Raw genomic sequence first — 15,531 nt, 5'->3', positions numbered from 1 at the left:
CCTGCTAACTTGGTCATTTCTCTGCTGGGACTCCAGGCAGCTGTCTGAAATGTTTCCTCTCTGTAATAATCAGACTGTTTGGAAATGACCTTGACCTGAAGGTCATTGCTGACACACACCTACACACACTCCAGAGCTGCAAACTGATGAAACTTCTCCCTGATTATAATCTGTTGATCAATATGTTTGATGAGCCTGAATGTCTTTGTTTCATATAAAATGATGGTGGATTCTACAACAAACTGGTGAAAAGAGAGGAACAATGTCAAAGGTTTATTATCTGAAGGATTTATTTTTTTATTTAAGAACAAAAAGAGTTATAATGAACACAGTTTGGGTCAAAGGAGGAAAAGAACAAACAGTTTTTATTCTTATCATCTCTCCTTTACAAAACACTACAGACAAACTCAGTACAGAAAAAATCTGAGATCTTAATGATCAAAAACATAATCATAACATTACAAATCATTACCTTCAAAAATCACTTCATATAATTATTTTTTCCTTTTGCACAGAAACCAAGATGTGATTGAAACGACAGATCTGATCAGAGTGAAACCAAATAAGGAATATTGAATGATCAGGGCTAAAAGATGGCGTGTCATCAGCCAGCAGTGGTGGGCACATTTCTGCTAACAGGAGCGCTAGCTCTTCATTTAGCACTTTAGCAAACATTGAAATCGTTTAGCACACTTAGCTTCCCCTGCATCTGTTTTTCTAGATAGATTATGACTCTTTTGTAAACTTTCAGCTGGATAAAGTTACACTTTTGTGTCAAAGTTTTTATTGTGTTTTAACAAATTTTCATATTCATGCTTTTATTCTGAAGTTTGCGCAGCAAGTTCATCACGTTTTCTCCTTTTTTTCTCCCCCTTACTAAATTTATTTCAAACTAAATCATACAGGAGCCATGTCTCTGTCTGTTAGCGCTTTAGCATTAGCTTCCACAGGATACTGTATTGTCGTAGTGCGTTAGCGTTAGCAGAACTCATGTTTATGATTAGTTCCTTTGGATAGCTAACTCTTTAGCTAGCGGTGCCCACCACTGAATTTAAATTATGTGTCAGCAACTCTGACTGCAACATCTGAAACTAAAGCCTGAATTAGCTCCTTTGTATTTTAGCTGGTTCTGTAAAGCATCCATTTTATTCGGGAGTCGGAACATGGATGCATCAAAACGTTCCAAGATGGCGGCTGGATGTAGTGAGGATGTGGTTCTGTGAAGGTTTTTACCAATAGCTGCTGGAGATCCATGGATGGACATCAATAATCAAACTTATCAGTTTCTCCAGTGTAATTTTTAAGCCACATTATCCTAAAATACAAACAAACCAGTTAAAACGTAGCATTTAAAATAAACCTCCTGTACATTCAGCTTTGACTGGAAAATACTATTTTGTCATTCTGCTTTTGTTCAAAGGAGAACAAAACACTCTGCCACTAATGAAACTGACACTTTATATTTTTGGGAGCTGATTTATGCTTCAATGTTCACAATAGAAAATGGTGCAAAGTTAAAAACATGCAGAAGAGAAACATAATCTGTGCAAGAAATCATTTCTCAGAGCTCCAACGAAGCTAAAAGAAAATCCACACGACTCCAGAGATTTCACTGGCCTGCAAACGCAACGCAGCCGACTTCCCCACAGGTCCAGGCGCACAGAGGTAAAATTACAGCGTCAGGAACACAAATGGCTACAGGTGGAAACAAATTTTACTCTCTGCTGCCGTCATTTACATGAAAAACCTTCATTCTCCAGCTTTTTGTCAGATCGGCTTGAAAATCTAACAAATGTATTCAGTTCCAGCTTCCATTTCCACATGACTTTAAAATAAATCTGAAATGCCGAGTCATGCAAACCGTGACTGAGACAAACAGGCAATAACTTCTGCAAGCAACTCACTGCGTCAGAAAATGATCAGAAAATGAGCAAGAACTCGTCAGAGCAAATGTTTGTGAAACGTAGAGCGACAAAAACAAAAGAAGGCAAAAGAGTCCAGAGCTCTGAGAAAAGCAAAGACAGCTTCAGGTAAGAGCGACACCTTTACAATATCGATTTAAAACAGCAGAACGGTCAAACGGAGGTCGATAAACCACGTTTAATGCCGTTAACTCAGAGGTCATGTGATGCGTGGAGGAGGATGGAAACTAGAGCGAGCCCATTCCAGTGACTTCAGACGTCAGCCTGAAAACGGTGAAGAACAAGGGATGGGAGGCGGGCGAGGTGCAGGGAGGGCGGAGACACAAATAAAAATAAAAAACTGTGAAAGAGAAACTTTCAGAGTGAAAGTTATTCTGCAGTGAAATCAGCTGGACGTCGTGTTAAACCCTAATGAGGCCATGCAGCATCACATCGCTCTAACCGCATTAAACCGCCGTTTAAAAGGCTTTTATTCACGTTTTACTCTTTTTAAATAGTATTTTTTTTACTTTATGCATACAATGACATAATTTGTCATTTTATCTATGATAATACTGAGCAACAGAAATGACTTCTTTGAAATGCTACATGCTAAATAAATGTTTAAAATATAGTTTGACATTTTTAATAACATCTAAACTCACTTTTCAAGGTTTTAAAAATTAAAAATGTTTTGTTGTCACTGAAACAAATTTTTATTTCAAAATGTTTCTGGTTTAGATGTTTCTGATGCTAAGCTAACTGGGAATGCTAACTGAGGCTAAGCTAATGCATGACTAATTGTATCTTTATCTACATTAACAGCAGGATAAACATGTTTCTCAAAATGTCAAAGTATTTTTACACCAATACGCAGAAAACAAACTTTAACAAAGGACTTATTGGCTCCAAGCTAACAGTGAAAGTGGAATCGAGGTGCTAATGCTAGAGCCTTCAGGATGTAGTCATGGACGATGGGTCGTTCCACATGGCGGCCACGTCTCTGAACCTGCCGTTGGAGTCGTGAGAAAGCGGTTAGCTGGAGGGAGAAATCTTCCTAAAGAAGTCAAAAACACAAAGCTTTGCTTGCTAGCTCTGCTGAGCTAACGCTGTTTACGTTGTGAATTCTGCTTTAAAATGACCTCTGCTATTTTATTGGTGCTCAGATTTCTTCTGTTTTGTTTTCAAATCAGGAGCTGAATGTTAATTTGTAGATGTTAACTTGTCATCCCTCCATGACTCACTTTAAGGAACCGTCCAACAGACATTTCTCTAATGTACATTTTCACACTTTGGGAGAAACATCAATGGAACGACTTCTAAAGGAAAAAAGCTCACATTTGTTGCCATTAGCTGCGTTTCCATTGGCCAGATAATTGCACAAATTGGAATTACAGAAATAAAATCCCTTAACGGTAATAAGACAACTTGAACTCATTTTGATGATGTTTCTACTGGTGGAAATGACAAATAAGAAAACAGGAAGTGGTTGGAGGATAATGGTGTAATATGTTTTTTAACTTGTGAGTTTATTGCATCTTGTTTTGGAAAATTGTGGTTTTTCGACGTTGACAGAATTTTGTGCACATTTGTACTGGAAACGCAGCGAATCACTGAGATACGAGATTCAAAGAAGCAGAATAACGCAGAGCTGTTTTGCTGGTTTCATCTTTTGGGCCGGTTGAGGCCCAGCTGGTCGGGTTGAAACGTTACCTGGCGTTGATGAGGTACTGAGCCAGGCTGATGTTTGCAGGGGTCCCTGTGATGGTTATCTGCCGCTCTGATGAGCCCTCCATGGCATTGGCGATTTTGATCTGCGCCCCAGACATCTGTCGAATCTCATTTATTTTGGTTCCCTGGCGTCCAATAATACAGCCTATTAGCTGTGAAGAAAAACGAAAGAGTCAGAAGAAAAACTTCTGGGCTGTCTTACGGCGTTTAGACTCAATAATTGATACGTTTAATGAAAAGGGAAGTGTAATGGGTTATGTAATGATCTGGGTTTTTAAAATCCTAGGAGTTTTGGTTTGAGTAATGACCTGGTCAGCAGATGATCTAATGGGCGACGTTCAGCTTTGTGCCAACAGGATGAAGGAGTTTAAGTTTGAAGGATGATGTTTTGTCTGAACAGGCAGTGATTTATTATTTTACTCATCTGCTTTTATCAGATTAAACCAATATTATTATTTTTAAAACTCAGGGATTCTTCGCTGTATATACTTAAAAGTAATTTAAAGAGACCAATTCACCTAACAGTCATTTTGCACCGTCAATTTTTTTGCTGCAGATTAGTAAAAGCTACACTATCATACAGCAGCCATTTTATTTAAACCCTAATCTCTAATATAACATTTTTCTCTGCCAATAAACTCTCTAGATGGGTTGTATGAGGTTCTATCTTTCTGTTTCTGTGCAAATTTTGAGATTTTTGTGTATATTTGATTAGTTCTATAATATTATTTCAGTGCTGCCCTCTTTGGGTTGAACAGTGGTAGTGCACTTTAATTTTTCCATTCCTGCATTCCTTTCTAAAACCATCTCACTCAGACACACGCCCCCTAGTGGCCAGTCAGGAGGTGGATTAGTCATCGTTGCCATGGCGATCAATAATCAGTAGCATGTGATTCATGTGCAATGTGGACACGGAGTGGAACCGGTCTCCTCTGCTCGGAAAACTGTTGATTTGTAACTTTGGCTCCATATTTTTGCAGCTTTTTAGACCCTCGAGACTTAAAAAAAAAAAAAATCTTAAATCTATTGACATTTTCTCTTAACGCTGCAGAGAGAGGAACCGTTCCACTACATGTCCACAATCACACTAGCTTCATGATATGCTAGCTATTCCTGCTCCTTGTCGCCACCAGGGGGCGTGTCTGAGATGGTTTTATACCAGAACGTGGGGCTGAGTGACATCATGGACTGCTGGAACCAATAGGAAGAGTTGACTGCAGTACCACCGTTCAACCCAAAGGGGGAAGCACTGAGGTTCTAGGCAAAATATTGCAGAATTGAAATAATTCACAATAAAATGTTATAATTTGCACAGAAACATGAAGATAGATTAAGAATTACTTTACGAAGCTTATTTTAAAAAAGTAGTTTATTTATGGATTAGTTACATTTGAATAAAGATAGCAAAATATAGTTTTGTTACTCTTTAATTTGTGTGGATCATCAATGCAGTCATGGTACATGTCTGTGCATTAATGTGAGATGTTAATTGGCCTTTTAAATGGAATAAAACGGATCATGAGAAGTGTGTTTCTACACACTCTCTAGTTCATCTTCATTATGAGGAGGGAAACAAGTTTTATATTTTCCTCTGCATATTTGATCCTGATTAAAAACACATATCTCTGAATCTGAGGCCTTTCCTGCTGTACTCACATCATTAGGAATGGTGAGTTCGTGGGTGCTGGCTGGTGGGCTGCCATCCAAACCTGAGATCAGGAACAACAGCTTAAAAGACGTTGAATCTACCAACTTCAATATGAAAGTTAGATCTGTAAACAGACTTCAGGCTCACATTAAATATAGATACAGAATATGATGATGAGCAACACTGGTTCTCCGTTTAAATATACAAACCTATTTTCATGTAGAACATTTAGTAGTTCAGTTTTTTAAAAGTTGACCAAAGTTGCCAACAATCAGCATCGGCATTTTTCAACAAATTGATTCTGAGGAGTTAAACTGGATCAAATTCTGGTGGCCATGTGGCGTTTGTTGGGATGTTGGATGATGGGTTGTGCTGCGGTCGATTGCTTTAACATTGTCAGAAATGTACATAATATAGGTAAATATTGGTAAATCCTGCCATAACAGCAGTTTTAATATCTGATGATTACTCTTCTGTAGTTTAGAAAATTAACTTGTAGCAATAAAAGCTGATTTCCTAAGTCACCCAGGACAAAAATTACATAAATCTGAAAACATATTCAACGCAAAGATAAAAATAAAAAGCATCAGATAGGACAATCTCCATACTAGAGTTTGAGTTTTTGTTTGTCCTCCACTTTCAGTTTTATGATGTCTGTGTCCGTCATGTGAAAACAGAAACATATTTATTTTCCAGCTCGTCTGTAAATCTTTATCTGTGCTTTGTAAACATCAGCAGAACGCCGTCTGTTCTGTTTCTGCCTCGCATTCGCTGCCGTTCCCTCCTGGGTTGAACCAACCGCCACTCAGAGAGGACGAGGCAGCGCAGCCGATTTAAGAGCATTATTGATCCTCTAAAAACGATGGAAATCCAGAGAGTTTCATCAAAGAAAGCCAATCAGAACATGAAGAGTGGAAATGTCCGTGTGCACACACTGCAGGTGTTGAGTTTAGCTCTGAGCTAATGCTAACCCATAAAGATACACAACTTTTAATAAACACCCCAATGTAAAGAAATGTATTAAAGCAGAAGTTATAATATTTTAAAGAATGTTTAATAATTTGATTTAACTTTAGACTGGTAAATTTAACTTTAGCTTAGAAAATAAAGTTGGCTAATCGTTAGCCTGGTGAGATATAAGTTAAAGAACAATACAAGGAAATGTTCATGTGGATATTGCTGTGAGCAAACTGAACATTTTGAAGTAATGTGAAGGAAATGAATCATCTGAGTGTAAAAATATTTATATTTGATGTGAGTCACTGAATGAAAAGGCAGCTACTGGTTAGCCTAGCTTAGCACACTGGAGGTTACAGTAAACGGTGTAAAACATTAGAATATAAACCCACTTCAAAACACAATGTTTTAAATTGTTTACTTTAACTATTCAGCTGTAATAATGGAACAAAGTTAAACATTGTTAGATTTTATTCTCATACTAAGATCATTTTATAGTTAGCCTAGCTTAAAACTAAGTGCTAAAACCTGTTAGTCATCTAGCTAACACTCATGAGCAAAAGCAGCAGAACTCATTCTCCTTTGCAAAAACGTTCAGTTCTCAAGTTGGATGAAGACCACACTTAAAACGTTTTCCTTTTACGTGACGGTTGTTGGTGTGGAATCATGGCATCTGGAGGAAATGGAGCAGAAATGCTGCCAACACTCAAACCAAGCTGTAAACCCAACACTACGACCTCAATCCACACGTTGCCAAGTTGAAGCAACAATAATACTCTTCAAACCACAAGACCTGCAGAGATCCATCCATGTTGTGGCTGTTCACCAGTGAGACTGCAGTCTTCATCCAGTGGTACCAAATATTACCAACATCTACCACTCTGAAAAATAATGAACTATACCTTTAAATCTGTAATTACAACGTGAGAACACACCGTCTGACTCAAGACCTTCCAATGCTCCTGATTTACACAATCATTTGATTTACCTTTTAATAATTAAGTGATTTTAAGACAATATCTGCGATTTGTTTTAGGATTCTTGCCTCGTCTAGTAAAGAATGAATTGGTATCTTTAAGGCCTGGATAAGTACAGAAAAAAAATTATTTAGTCACCGTCTCCCATTAATTCCTAATCAACTTTTACATTTATACTTTAGAAGGAAACCTAAATGGGTTCAGTCTGAAAAAGAGTGAAATTCTGGCAACAAACATGGATTATCTCTGGAAACGATCCATTCCTTTTTAGTCATTTATGTACGAAAGGTTTTCCATACTCACCTCATTTCTCTGTGGTATTATTGTCAGGAAGATGTTGCCGTATTCATTCTTTTACGTGTATTTTAGTTGATCCTCTGTATCAGTGTTGCTATATTTCCTCTTTTCTATAACTCTACTTTTAAACATTTCTATGCTAATCCAAATTTCCTGATCCATTTTGGCTCTTAAACATCACATTACACGCCAACAGTGGTGGGTATGCTAACTAAAAAGCTAACTATGCTAGCACTAAAAAATAATCGTGAACATTAGTTCAGCTAGCGCTAACGTGGTACACAAACATGGTTTTTAGCAGAAGCTAATGCTAACGTGTCAGGAAGCTCTCAAGACACTTCACAGATATAAACTACTGTTATTAATATATTATTCTGTATACCTCCTCAGTTTTGTATAGCTGCCGTTTACTCAATAAAGTTTCTTTAAAAAAACAAAGTGAGGAAACAGAATTGAACAGTCTTCACTCACTTCAAAATAAGAGCATCAATATAAACGTCTAATTACTTAAAGAATTACTAACCAAACTTAAATGTTGAACTTTTTCATCTGAACATTTTCAAAACGGTCACATAAATTAGCGCTTTATTTTTTCTGTAAGAATTGAAGCTATGTGCGCTAAATGTTTTAAAAGTTAGCAAAAGTGCTTAAAAACAAAAAAAAAAACCCAATCTGTCAGAGAATTAGTGGATCTGATCTCTTGGTGGGTCCATTTTCCTCCTGAACTTGCAATATTTTAATAAAAGGGTTTGATCTTAAGTTGTGATACTTTAGATAAAGATGCTGCATTAATCTGTTGATTTTCACTTTTACAAGAATCTTTAAGTGTGTAGAAAATCTATTTGTATAAAATCTGTTGGTATAAAATCTGTTGGTATAAAATCTGTTGGTAGACTCTGGGACCTGCTGCCTGCGATAACGTAACTGAATAAATCATAAGAGCGGCTTGTGTTTTCCTTTCTTCCCTCTTTACCGGCATAATAACAGAGAGGGGCAAGAAAAAATATATACGAGTTAAAGAAAATCAAAGGAGGAAAGAAACGACGGAGGCAAAGTCATGCTGTGCCAAAAGAGAGAGAGAAGGTGTGAGGTAGGGGAAGAGAAGAAATATATTTCTCTGGATGCAAAGAGGAGAAAACATCTACAGGGGTACCTTGTGGGTACGTACCAGGGAAAGCAGGGGTGGTCTGTCCGAGGGGGGTAAAGGGGGTTTGCTGCATAGCCAACTGGTGGAGCTTGGTCAACTGCTGAAGGGTTAGGAGGGAAAGTAAAACTAAGAGGTTACTGGTACACAGGTCACACCGAGAAATGAAGAAAACATAAACCAGAGTGAAGAAAGGTGAGGAGAAGGAAGACATGAGTCGGGGCAGTGGAGGACAAAAAGCAAGAGACACTAAGAGATGATGGTTTTCTGATAGAAGATGCAAATTACCAGATAATGTGAGTCATTTTCCTGCCTTCTTGTGATTCTCAAATATGTTTTAGTAATTTAATTTGCTCTCCTGAATCTCCACCAGCAACCTGTAGCCCAACGCTGCTGCACTCTGAACATCATCACAGGTTGCTTTAAAAGCATCCTCTCCTTTTAAAAGGAGTTTTTAACGAGGGTGGGAAGAGGTGGTCAAGTCTGCAGGTGAGTGATTGCACCGTCAGCCGCCAGCTCCTCTGGCATCAATCACCGTTCGGCTTTGAATTAGTGGATCTGACACAAGGAGCTCTTGAGATGCTCTAACGACAAGGACAGATGAAGGCAGATTATTAACGGAGACGGGACGGGCTGCTGAGGCGTCGGCACCAACGCTGCCCCGCCGTCTTTATGATCCGGCCCCTGGACCGTTTCGTGGTACCGACCGGGTCTCACCAACTGCTGAGCTGCAGGGTCACCAGAAACTGAAGCAACTTGATCTGATCTAAAATACAGAGAAGAGCCTCTGTGTCTACGAACAGCTTAGACCAGAGATTTACTGACACTCAGGAATCCACTCGCCTTAAAAAACCTTCAGTTCAGGCACCTAAAATTAAGGCCTTAAAATGTCGTAAATCCGTCAGAAATAATGTAAGTTGGACTTAAATAAGTTTCAGTCTTGGCTTTGTTTGAGGTAGGACTATTTAGTCCTGGGTAGATTTTCTTGACCCACAGGACTTTTCTGTCCATGGGGTTCTGTCACTCGAGGCGGATGAGGCTACCGCTAATTAGCTGCAAATAAACCCTTGCTAGCCATGTAGCTAGCCTTTTTGCACCCATCATTGGTAAGTTGATTGCCGGTTGGTTTGGTGATGTTTGTCTTTGCCACCTGCTCACTTCTGTTGCCAAACCGTACGATGCTCCATAAAAAGCTTGGCATCACTACATAAAATATTCATTCAGGTCTTAAATATCACTCAAAAGTATCTTAAAAAGTCTTAAATTGGAATTGAAACCTGCAGAAACCCTGACTTTATTGATTTGTTTTCTCATGAATTCATTAAAAAACAGTTCATGTCAAGACTTTCTAATCAAATTCCTTAAATTGAAGCAAATCAGAAGATCTGATTCTGAACAGAAGAAACCAGGTATTTACTTACACTGTGCACAAAGACACGTCACTATTTTTATTTAACTTATTTCAGATGCTTTCAGAAACTATTGAGGACTTTCTGATCTCCTGGACGTTTACTTTACAAAAGAACAAAGACCTTGTGAATTCGTTGCTGAAGCTCGTTAAACAGTTTTATTATCCACAATGAAACGAGTCTGAAACGCCGCTGACAGAGGAAGAAGTCACTGCTCCAAAAACTTAAACTTCCTGTGGGAACAAACCTCATTTCATATCGTTGTCTGGTGGAAATAAAGTTTGTTGCTGTAATAACCACTAGAAAACCAAAGGAGCCAGGAGCTTCATATGTGAGAGGCAGCATCATGTTGTGGTGCCGTTTTGCTGCAGGAGGAACTGGTGTTCTTCATAAAACATCACAAGAACAGAAGATAATGAGAAAATAATGCAGCAGCATCTCATTAAGTGGATAACGTCCCTCAGTTGGTTTCAAATGGCTGAAAAACGACCCGGTTTGTGTTTTATAAACCATCGAAAGGTTTTCATCTCCATCTTGCTTCTTAGTTTGTAAATTAAAAATGTCTCATTCTTCTAGCCGTGATCAAACAGAAACAATCTAATCTCTGACCCAGAAACTGGGGAAGCGACGTCTGGTTTAGTCAGAGACGGTGGGTGTAAATGTCTAGTTTCAGGTGTAACTATGCAGAATATGAACTGAATTAGAGGAAAGGAAAACCAAGAACTTACGTCTGGGTGTGGGATGGCATACTGTCCCTGAATCGTGTAGGCCTGAGAAGAGAGAAAACCAAACAGAGACGTTTCACTCAGGAGTCGACGCCTCGGCTGCCAACGGAGAAGAAAAGTTTTTCTTTTCCGTTTTTTTACACAAGTGAATCTTAATTTTACGGTTTTGCGACCAGAATTGGTTTGCTGCTCCCTCTTTGCAGGATTGGAAATATTCATTTAAATCGTTTGGTTTCCTGGCAGAAACTTGTTTTTTAATCAAATGCTCAACATGTTTGGGGCTGGAGTCCGGCCAGCAGCTTTTCAATCTGAAACCAGGTTGGGTGTTTGGTTGGGATCATTCCCCTGCTGGGAGATCCAACTGTGCTCAACATTTAACCATCTGACCCAACCGGCCCCCTCAGACAGAAAGAAAAAGGTCAAGATGTTCGGGAGCAACCAGGTCAGCGGCCAGTATCAATCCAGAACCAGTTTAATTTGACTGTGGGTGGACAAATTAAACTGGTCAGGAGGGAAACACAAGTCTGCTGCTGCTCACATGGAGAGAAACCAAATCATGATACCAGATTTTAGTTGTTTGGCCAAAATACAGGAAGCATCTTTGGAGAAAACATGAGATCTAAAAGATCGTTTCCACCTGTCAGACATGGCGGTGGCAGCATCATGCTGTGGGGTTGTCTCACTTTAGGTGAAACAAAATAAACACTTTGGGACAATAAACTGGTTCTGGATTTAATATATTAACCATCTGGGAATCAGATTACTCCAAAAAGATCCACAGGAACCAACGTCTGAAGGTTAAAGGTCAGGGTAGAGTTTAGGCCCTAAAGTTTCCTGGCCTTACTGAACCAAAAGCTCAAACGGTTTTTAATAATTACTTAAAAATAGCATCATTAGGAGCTAAATGCTAACTTTTTAAATTCACTGTGGTTTTGTTGTGAAGTAGAATTAAATAACAAAAACAGTAAATATAAAATGCTGCAAATTTGCTCCAGAAAATGTAAATCCTCCAGACCACCAGGGGGAGTCAACAGCCCTTTTATAACGGACCAGGCCGTCCGTAAAGACGGGATGTCCAGAAAGAAGTTGAAGACAGAATAGTTGCTCTCTGCTTCGTGTCTTTTGGCATATTATTAAAACCAGCAGCATGTTTCTCTGCTCCAGACTCCCCCTAGTGGCCTGGAGGAGGATTTTACGCTTGCTGCTGGTTTTTATATCTACCATTTTCCCTCTGCTTTTGATTTCCTACGGCTGCAGCATTTCGTTTGCAACATTTTCTCGTTGCACTTTTGTTTTGTTTTGTTTTGTTTTTTTGTGTTTTTGACTTCATCGTATTTAAAGCGTGTTTTTGCTAAGGATGCATTTCAAATTTATCGTTACAAGTTAATTAAGTTGAACTTACTGATTGAAACTTGGATCAGCAGAGATAAGAACTGCCATGTATTAATCATGTGATGAGATCTGACTTCTCCAGAGAAAAACTGACCATCCTCTGAAGTCCAGAGGCGCCAGGCTGACAAGCAGGAGCCTCGGCTTTAAAAGCAGAATCAAAACGAAGTGATGTCACACTAAAGTGGCCGATTTCCCAGCAACCCTTGCAGCTGCTGTCTGTTTTCCTGGCTGATAAGGCTCACACCTGGCAGAGATAATCACGGATGACAAACGCTGAGATAAGGTGGTTCAGTGAGCCGAACGCCGGCCACCAGGAACAGGAACACGAAACGAGAGGAACTTTAGTTTTGTTTTTAATACTAACATTAAATTCAGATAAAATGTTACATAACGCCACCAGTGGTGACATTTTTCAAAGGAGTAAAAATAATTATTAAGCTCCATGAAAAACAAATTAACACAATTTAATCAACAAAATAGCAACTTTTAAATAGGTTTACTTTTCAGTAAAAACACTTTTCTGTTTAATTTTTTTTTTTTTTTATTGGTTGGATGTAATATTTTAATCTCAAATGTTTTATATCATCATATTTAGCAGAAATAAAAGTTTAAATTATGAGAGTAATTAATCTGTGTATATATTAATAACATGAATGATTAGAGAATCATGTTACTAATATAAACTTTACAACATTATTCTAATTTCTCAAATATAACTTTGTATTTTAAAATCTTACTAATAATGAGCAAAGCTAATTGGAAACGTTTCCTTTAATTACGGATTTTATTCTTTTTTAAACACTTTCCCAGAAATAGTGAAGAAAAATAAGTAAAAAATATCAATTTTGGTGTTAAGAGATTGTAAAATAAAAGAATAACCACATTATTAAACTCTGTAAAAAAGATTAAAATCATTAAGATTTTAATCATTATATGTAATTTTATGTTTCTCAGCTGGATATTCAGGTTTTTTAATCTATTCCTCACTTATTTCCATAAATCTGAATCTAAACCTTTACAGAACTTTATTTTAAGTTTTATTTTAGTAAAAAACCTTTTTTCACTCAGACTTTAGTATTTCCTGTTTCCCGGCAGCATAAAGAAAACAAACGGCGTCTTCTGGACATTTTCCTTAACGATCTGCAGGAGGAAGCAGGAAACTCTGGGCTGATGCTGCAGCTGATGCTGCAGTAAAACTCTCAGCTTCTGCTGCAGGGACAAACTAATGAGCTAATGCTAACTCAGCTAATGCTAGCTCAGCTAATGCTAGCTCAGCACTCACCTGGCCACCTGAAAAGATGACTGGGGTGGAGGCAGGCTTTGGGCGGTAAGGGATGGTGGCACCTTTTGGTGGGGACTGGAAGAAACAGAAAAGAGTTATTCTGCTTTATCGGCTTTATTTTACTTTAATAAATGTGGAGGAATCGCGTTCGGAAGGACTCTTGTTACATTATGAATGAAATGAAGCGTAGCTCTGCTCTGTCCTGCTGTGAGTTTGTTGCAGTCGTATAATTTTAGCATTTAAAATAAACGGTCGTCTTGTCTGAAGCTCCTTTTGGAGCCTGAGTTTTTTAATTTGTCTCAACAGGAAAAAATGGGTTTCATGTTTCAAAGTTGATATTTTCATGTTGTTCATTTAATGTCAGTTTCAAATTAAATATAAATGTTTAGTTGGCAAGTGAAATGTTTTGCTCTAATTTGTCTATTTTGTCGAGTTACACACTTTAAAAACTAGCCACAATAATATTAAATATTAGCTAACCCATTTAGCTTGCTATCCAAATATTTATTTTTAAACTTTAGTAATTTGAAGATAGCAAGCTAAATATTTAGCTTTCTAGCCTTAAAAAGTAAATTATTTAGCTTAGTAACTAAACATTTAGAAAGTTAAATATTTTGTTAGTGAGCTAAATAATTTTACTAAATATTAAACTAAGCTTTATATTTACTCAGCTAAATATTTAGCTTGAAGCTAAAGTTTTAACGTGTGTAACTTGACAAGCGACACCCCATAACATCTTGTAATTGTGCTAATATAGTTAGCATGTAGCGATGCTAACACTATCCTTTAATCAGAGCTCATTTCTGTGAAACCAGCTGGAGCAGAGAGGATGTAGTTGGTTAAAAAGCAGGTAATCTATCTGATGTTTTACCCAGCAGGTGTGTGTGTGTGTGTGTGTGTAGGTGTGTGTTTAATGTGACTGTAAGTTGCGGTGGAAGCGTTCTGTGTCTTTACCTCCAGCATGACCACACAGATCTGTTTGACACACTGGATGATGGCTTCTGGGGTTCCAGAGATTGTCACGGCGCGTTCGGTGGAGTTGGGCAGCATGTCCCCCGCCACCTGAACCTGGGCCCCTGTGGACTGGAGAAGGAGACGGGTCGAGTGTTTGCAGGGTGACTGTAACCGACTCCTGCTGGGAAACAAACTGTTGGGTCACGCGGCGCCTCCAGGTGCTGGGTGGATATTTGTTTTACGGCTTCTCAGTTAATTGAACTAATTAAGATGTTTGGTTATCTGGACATGTCTGTGATTCCAGACATGTCCATCTGGGAGAACGACGTCCTGCCTTCAGGACATGCTGCTTGGCATCATTCTCCCTCCGTACGACATTTCTCAGGTCCCATCTGCTGACATTAACCTGAGGGCAGCAGCAGCTTGTAGACTCTGAGTTTGAGTTAATATAGTTGACAGTGAATGTTATTGTCTTCTTGTCCCCTGGCAGTCACTTCGCCGTCCTACAGTGACGCTTCATTGTTTTTTCTTCATCACTCTTGCATCATTTCTTAACTAGAGGCTCCATCACTGTTACTTGGGCATGACGGTTCTGTCAATAAATGCCAAACACGACTTTGCCTCAAGCTTCTGTTTCCTCCGTGTCTCAGAAACTGTTCACACGTCTCGGGACGACCAGCTGGACCTTCGCCGTGACGACAACATGGCCGACGCATCGTCCTTGCAGGTTGTCTGGTGTCTTCAGCCACAGTAACACGGATACATTTCTGCTCGCTCTGGGCCTCACCCTCACATGGCAATCGACTTTCTCATCTACTTAAAGTCAAATCCAAAGTGAAGATGATGTTATGTAGCAAAACTAAACCCTGAATCACCTTTTGCTTCACAGATGAACTTAGAAATGTTTCCTTAAGGGATCTATCCTCATGTTTCTGTGATATTTTAAAATTAGCCTAAAACTGCCTCAGTGCTGCCCTCTTTGGGTGGAAGAGGTTAAATACAGTCAGCTATAAAACGACTGGCTATAAAATCACAGAAGATGGGATAAAAACCAGATTTGGACAAAACTCTTGATTGTTTTAAAAAGTTTTTTACGTTAGGATGTGGTGGTTTT

At 38.6% G+C, this 15,531-nt stretch overlaps 1 protein-coding gene and 1 long non-coding RNA gene across 6 annotated transcripts in view; one reads left to right on the top strand and one right to left on the bottom strand.

The window, feature by feature from the left end:
- LOC122839543 overlaps positions 1-15,531 on the top strand; it is a 74,672-nt gene that overhangs the window by 50,252 nt on the left and 8,889 nt on the right. The window lies entirely within an intron of this gene.
- The window catches only part of LOC122839541 (poly(rC)-binding protein 3), a 57,728-nt gene continuing 42,541 nt past the window's right edge, over positions 345-15,531 (bottom strand). For 2 of the 5 annotated variants that reach the window (XM_044131216.1, XM_044131215.1), the window contains 7 exons: positions 14,418-14,546; positions 13,464-13,538; positions 10,793-10,834; positions 8,680-8,758; positions 5,289-5,341; positions 3,615-3,784; positions 345-2,910 (listed from right to left, as the gene is read on the bottom strand). In XM_044131216.1, coding sequence (XP_043987151.1) covers positions 2,856-2,910; positions 3,615-3,784; positions 5,289-5,341; positions 8,680-8,758; positions 10,793-10,834; positions 13,464-13,538; positions 14,418-14,546 — 603 coding nt within the window. In that variant the 3' untranslated portion in view covers positions 345-2,855. The remainder of the gene's footprint in view (positions 2,911-3,614; positions 3,785-5,288; positions 5,342-8,679; positions 8,759-10,792; positions 10,835-13,463; positions 13,539-14,417; positions 14,547-15,531) is intronic. The other 3 variants (XM_044131219.1, XM_044131217.1, XM_044131218.1) reach the window with 3 other exon arrangements.

Source organism: Gambusia affinis, linkage group LG11 (assembly GCF_019740435.1).
Source record: "Gambusia affinis linkage group LG11, SWU_Gaff_1.0, whole genome shotgun sequence".
Classification (NCBI taxonomy): Eukaryota; Metazoa; Chordata; class Actinopteri; order Cyprinodontiformes; family Poeciliidae; genus Gambusia; species Gambusia affinis.
Note: the sequence above shows the minus strand (reverse complement) of the source record. Positions and strands in the feature narration are given on the sequence as shown.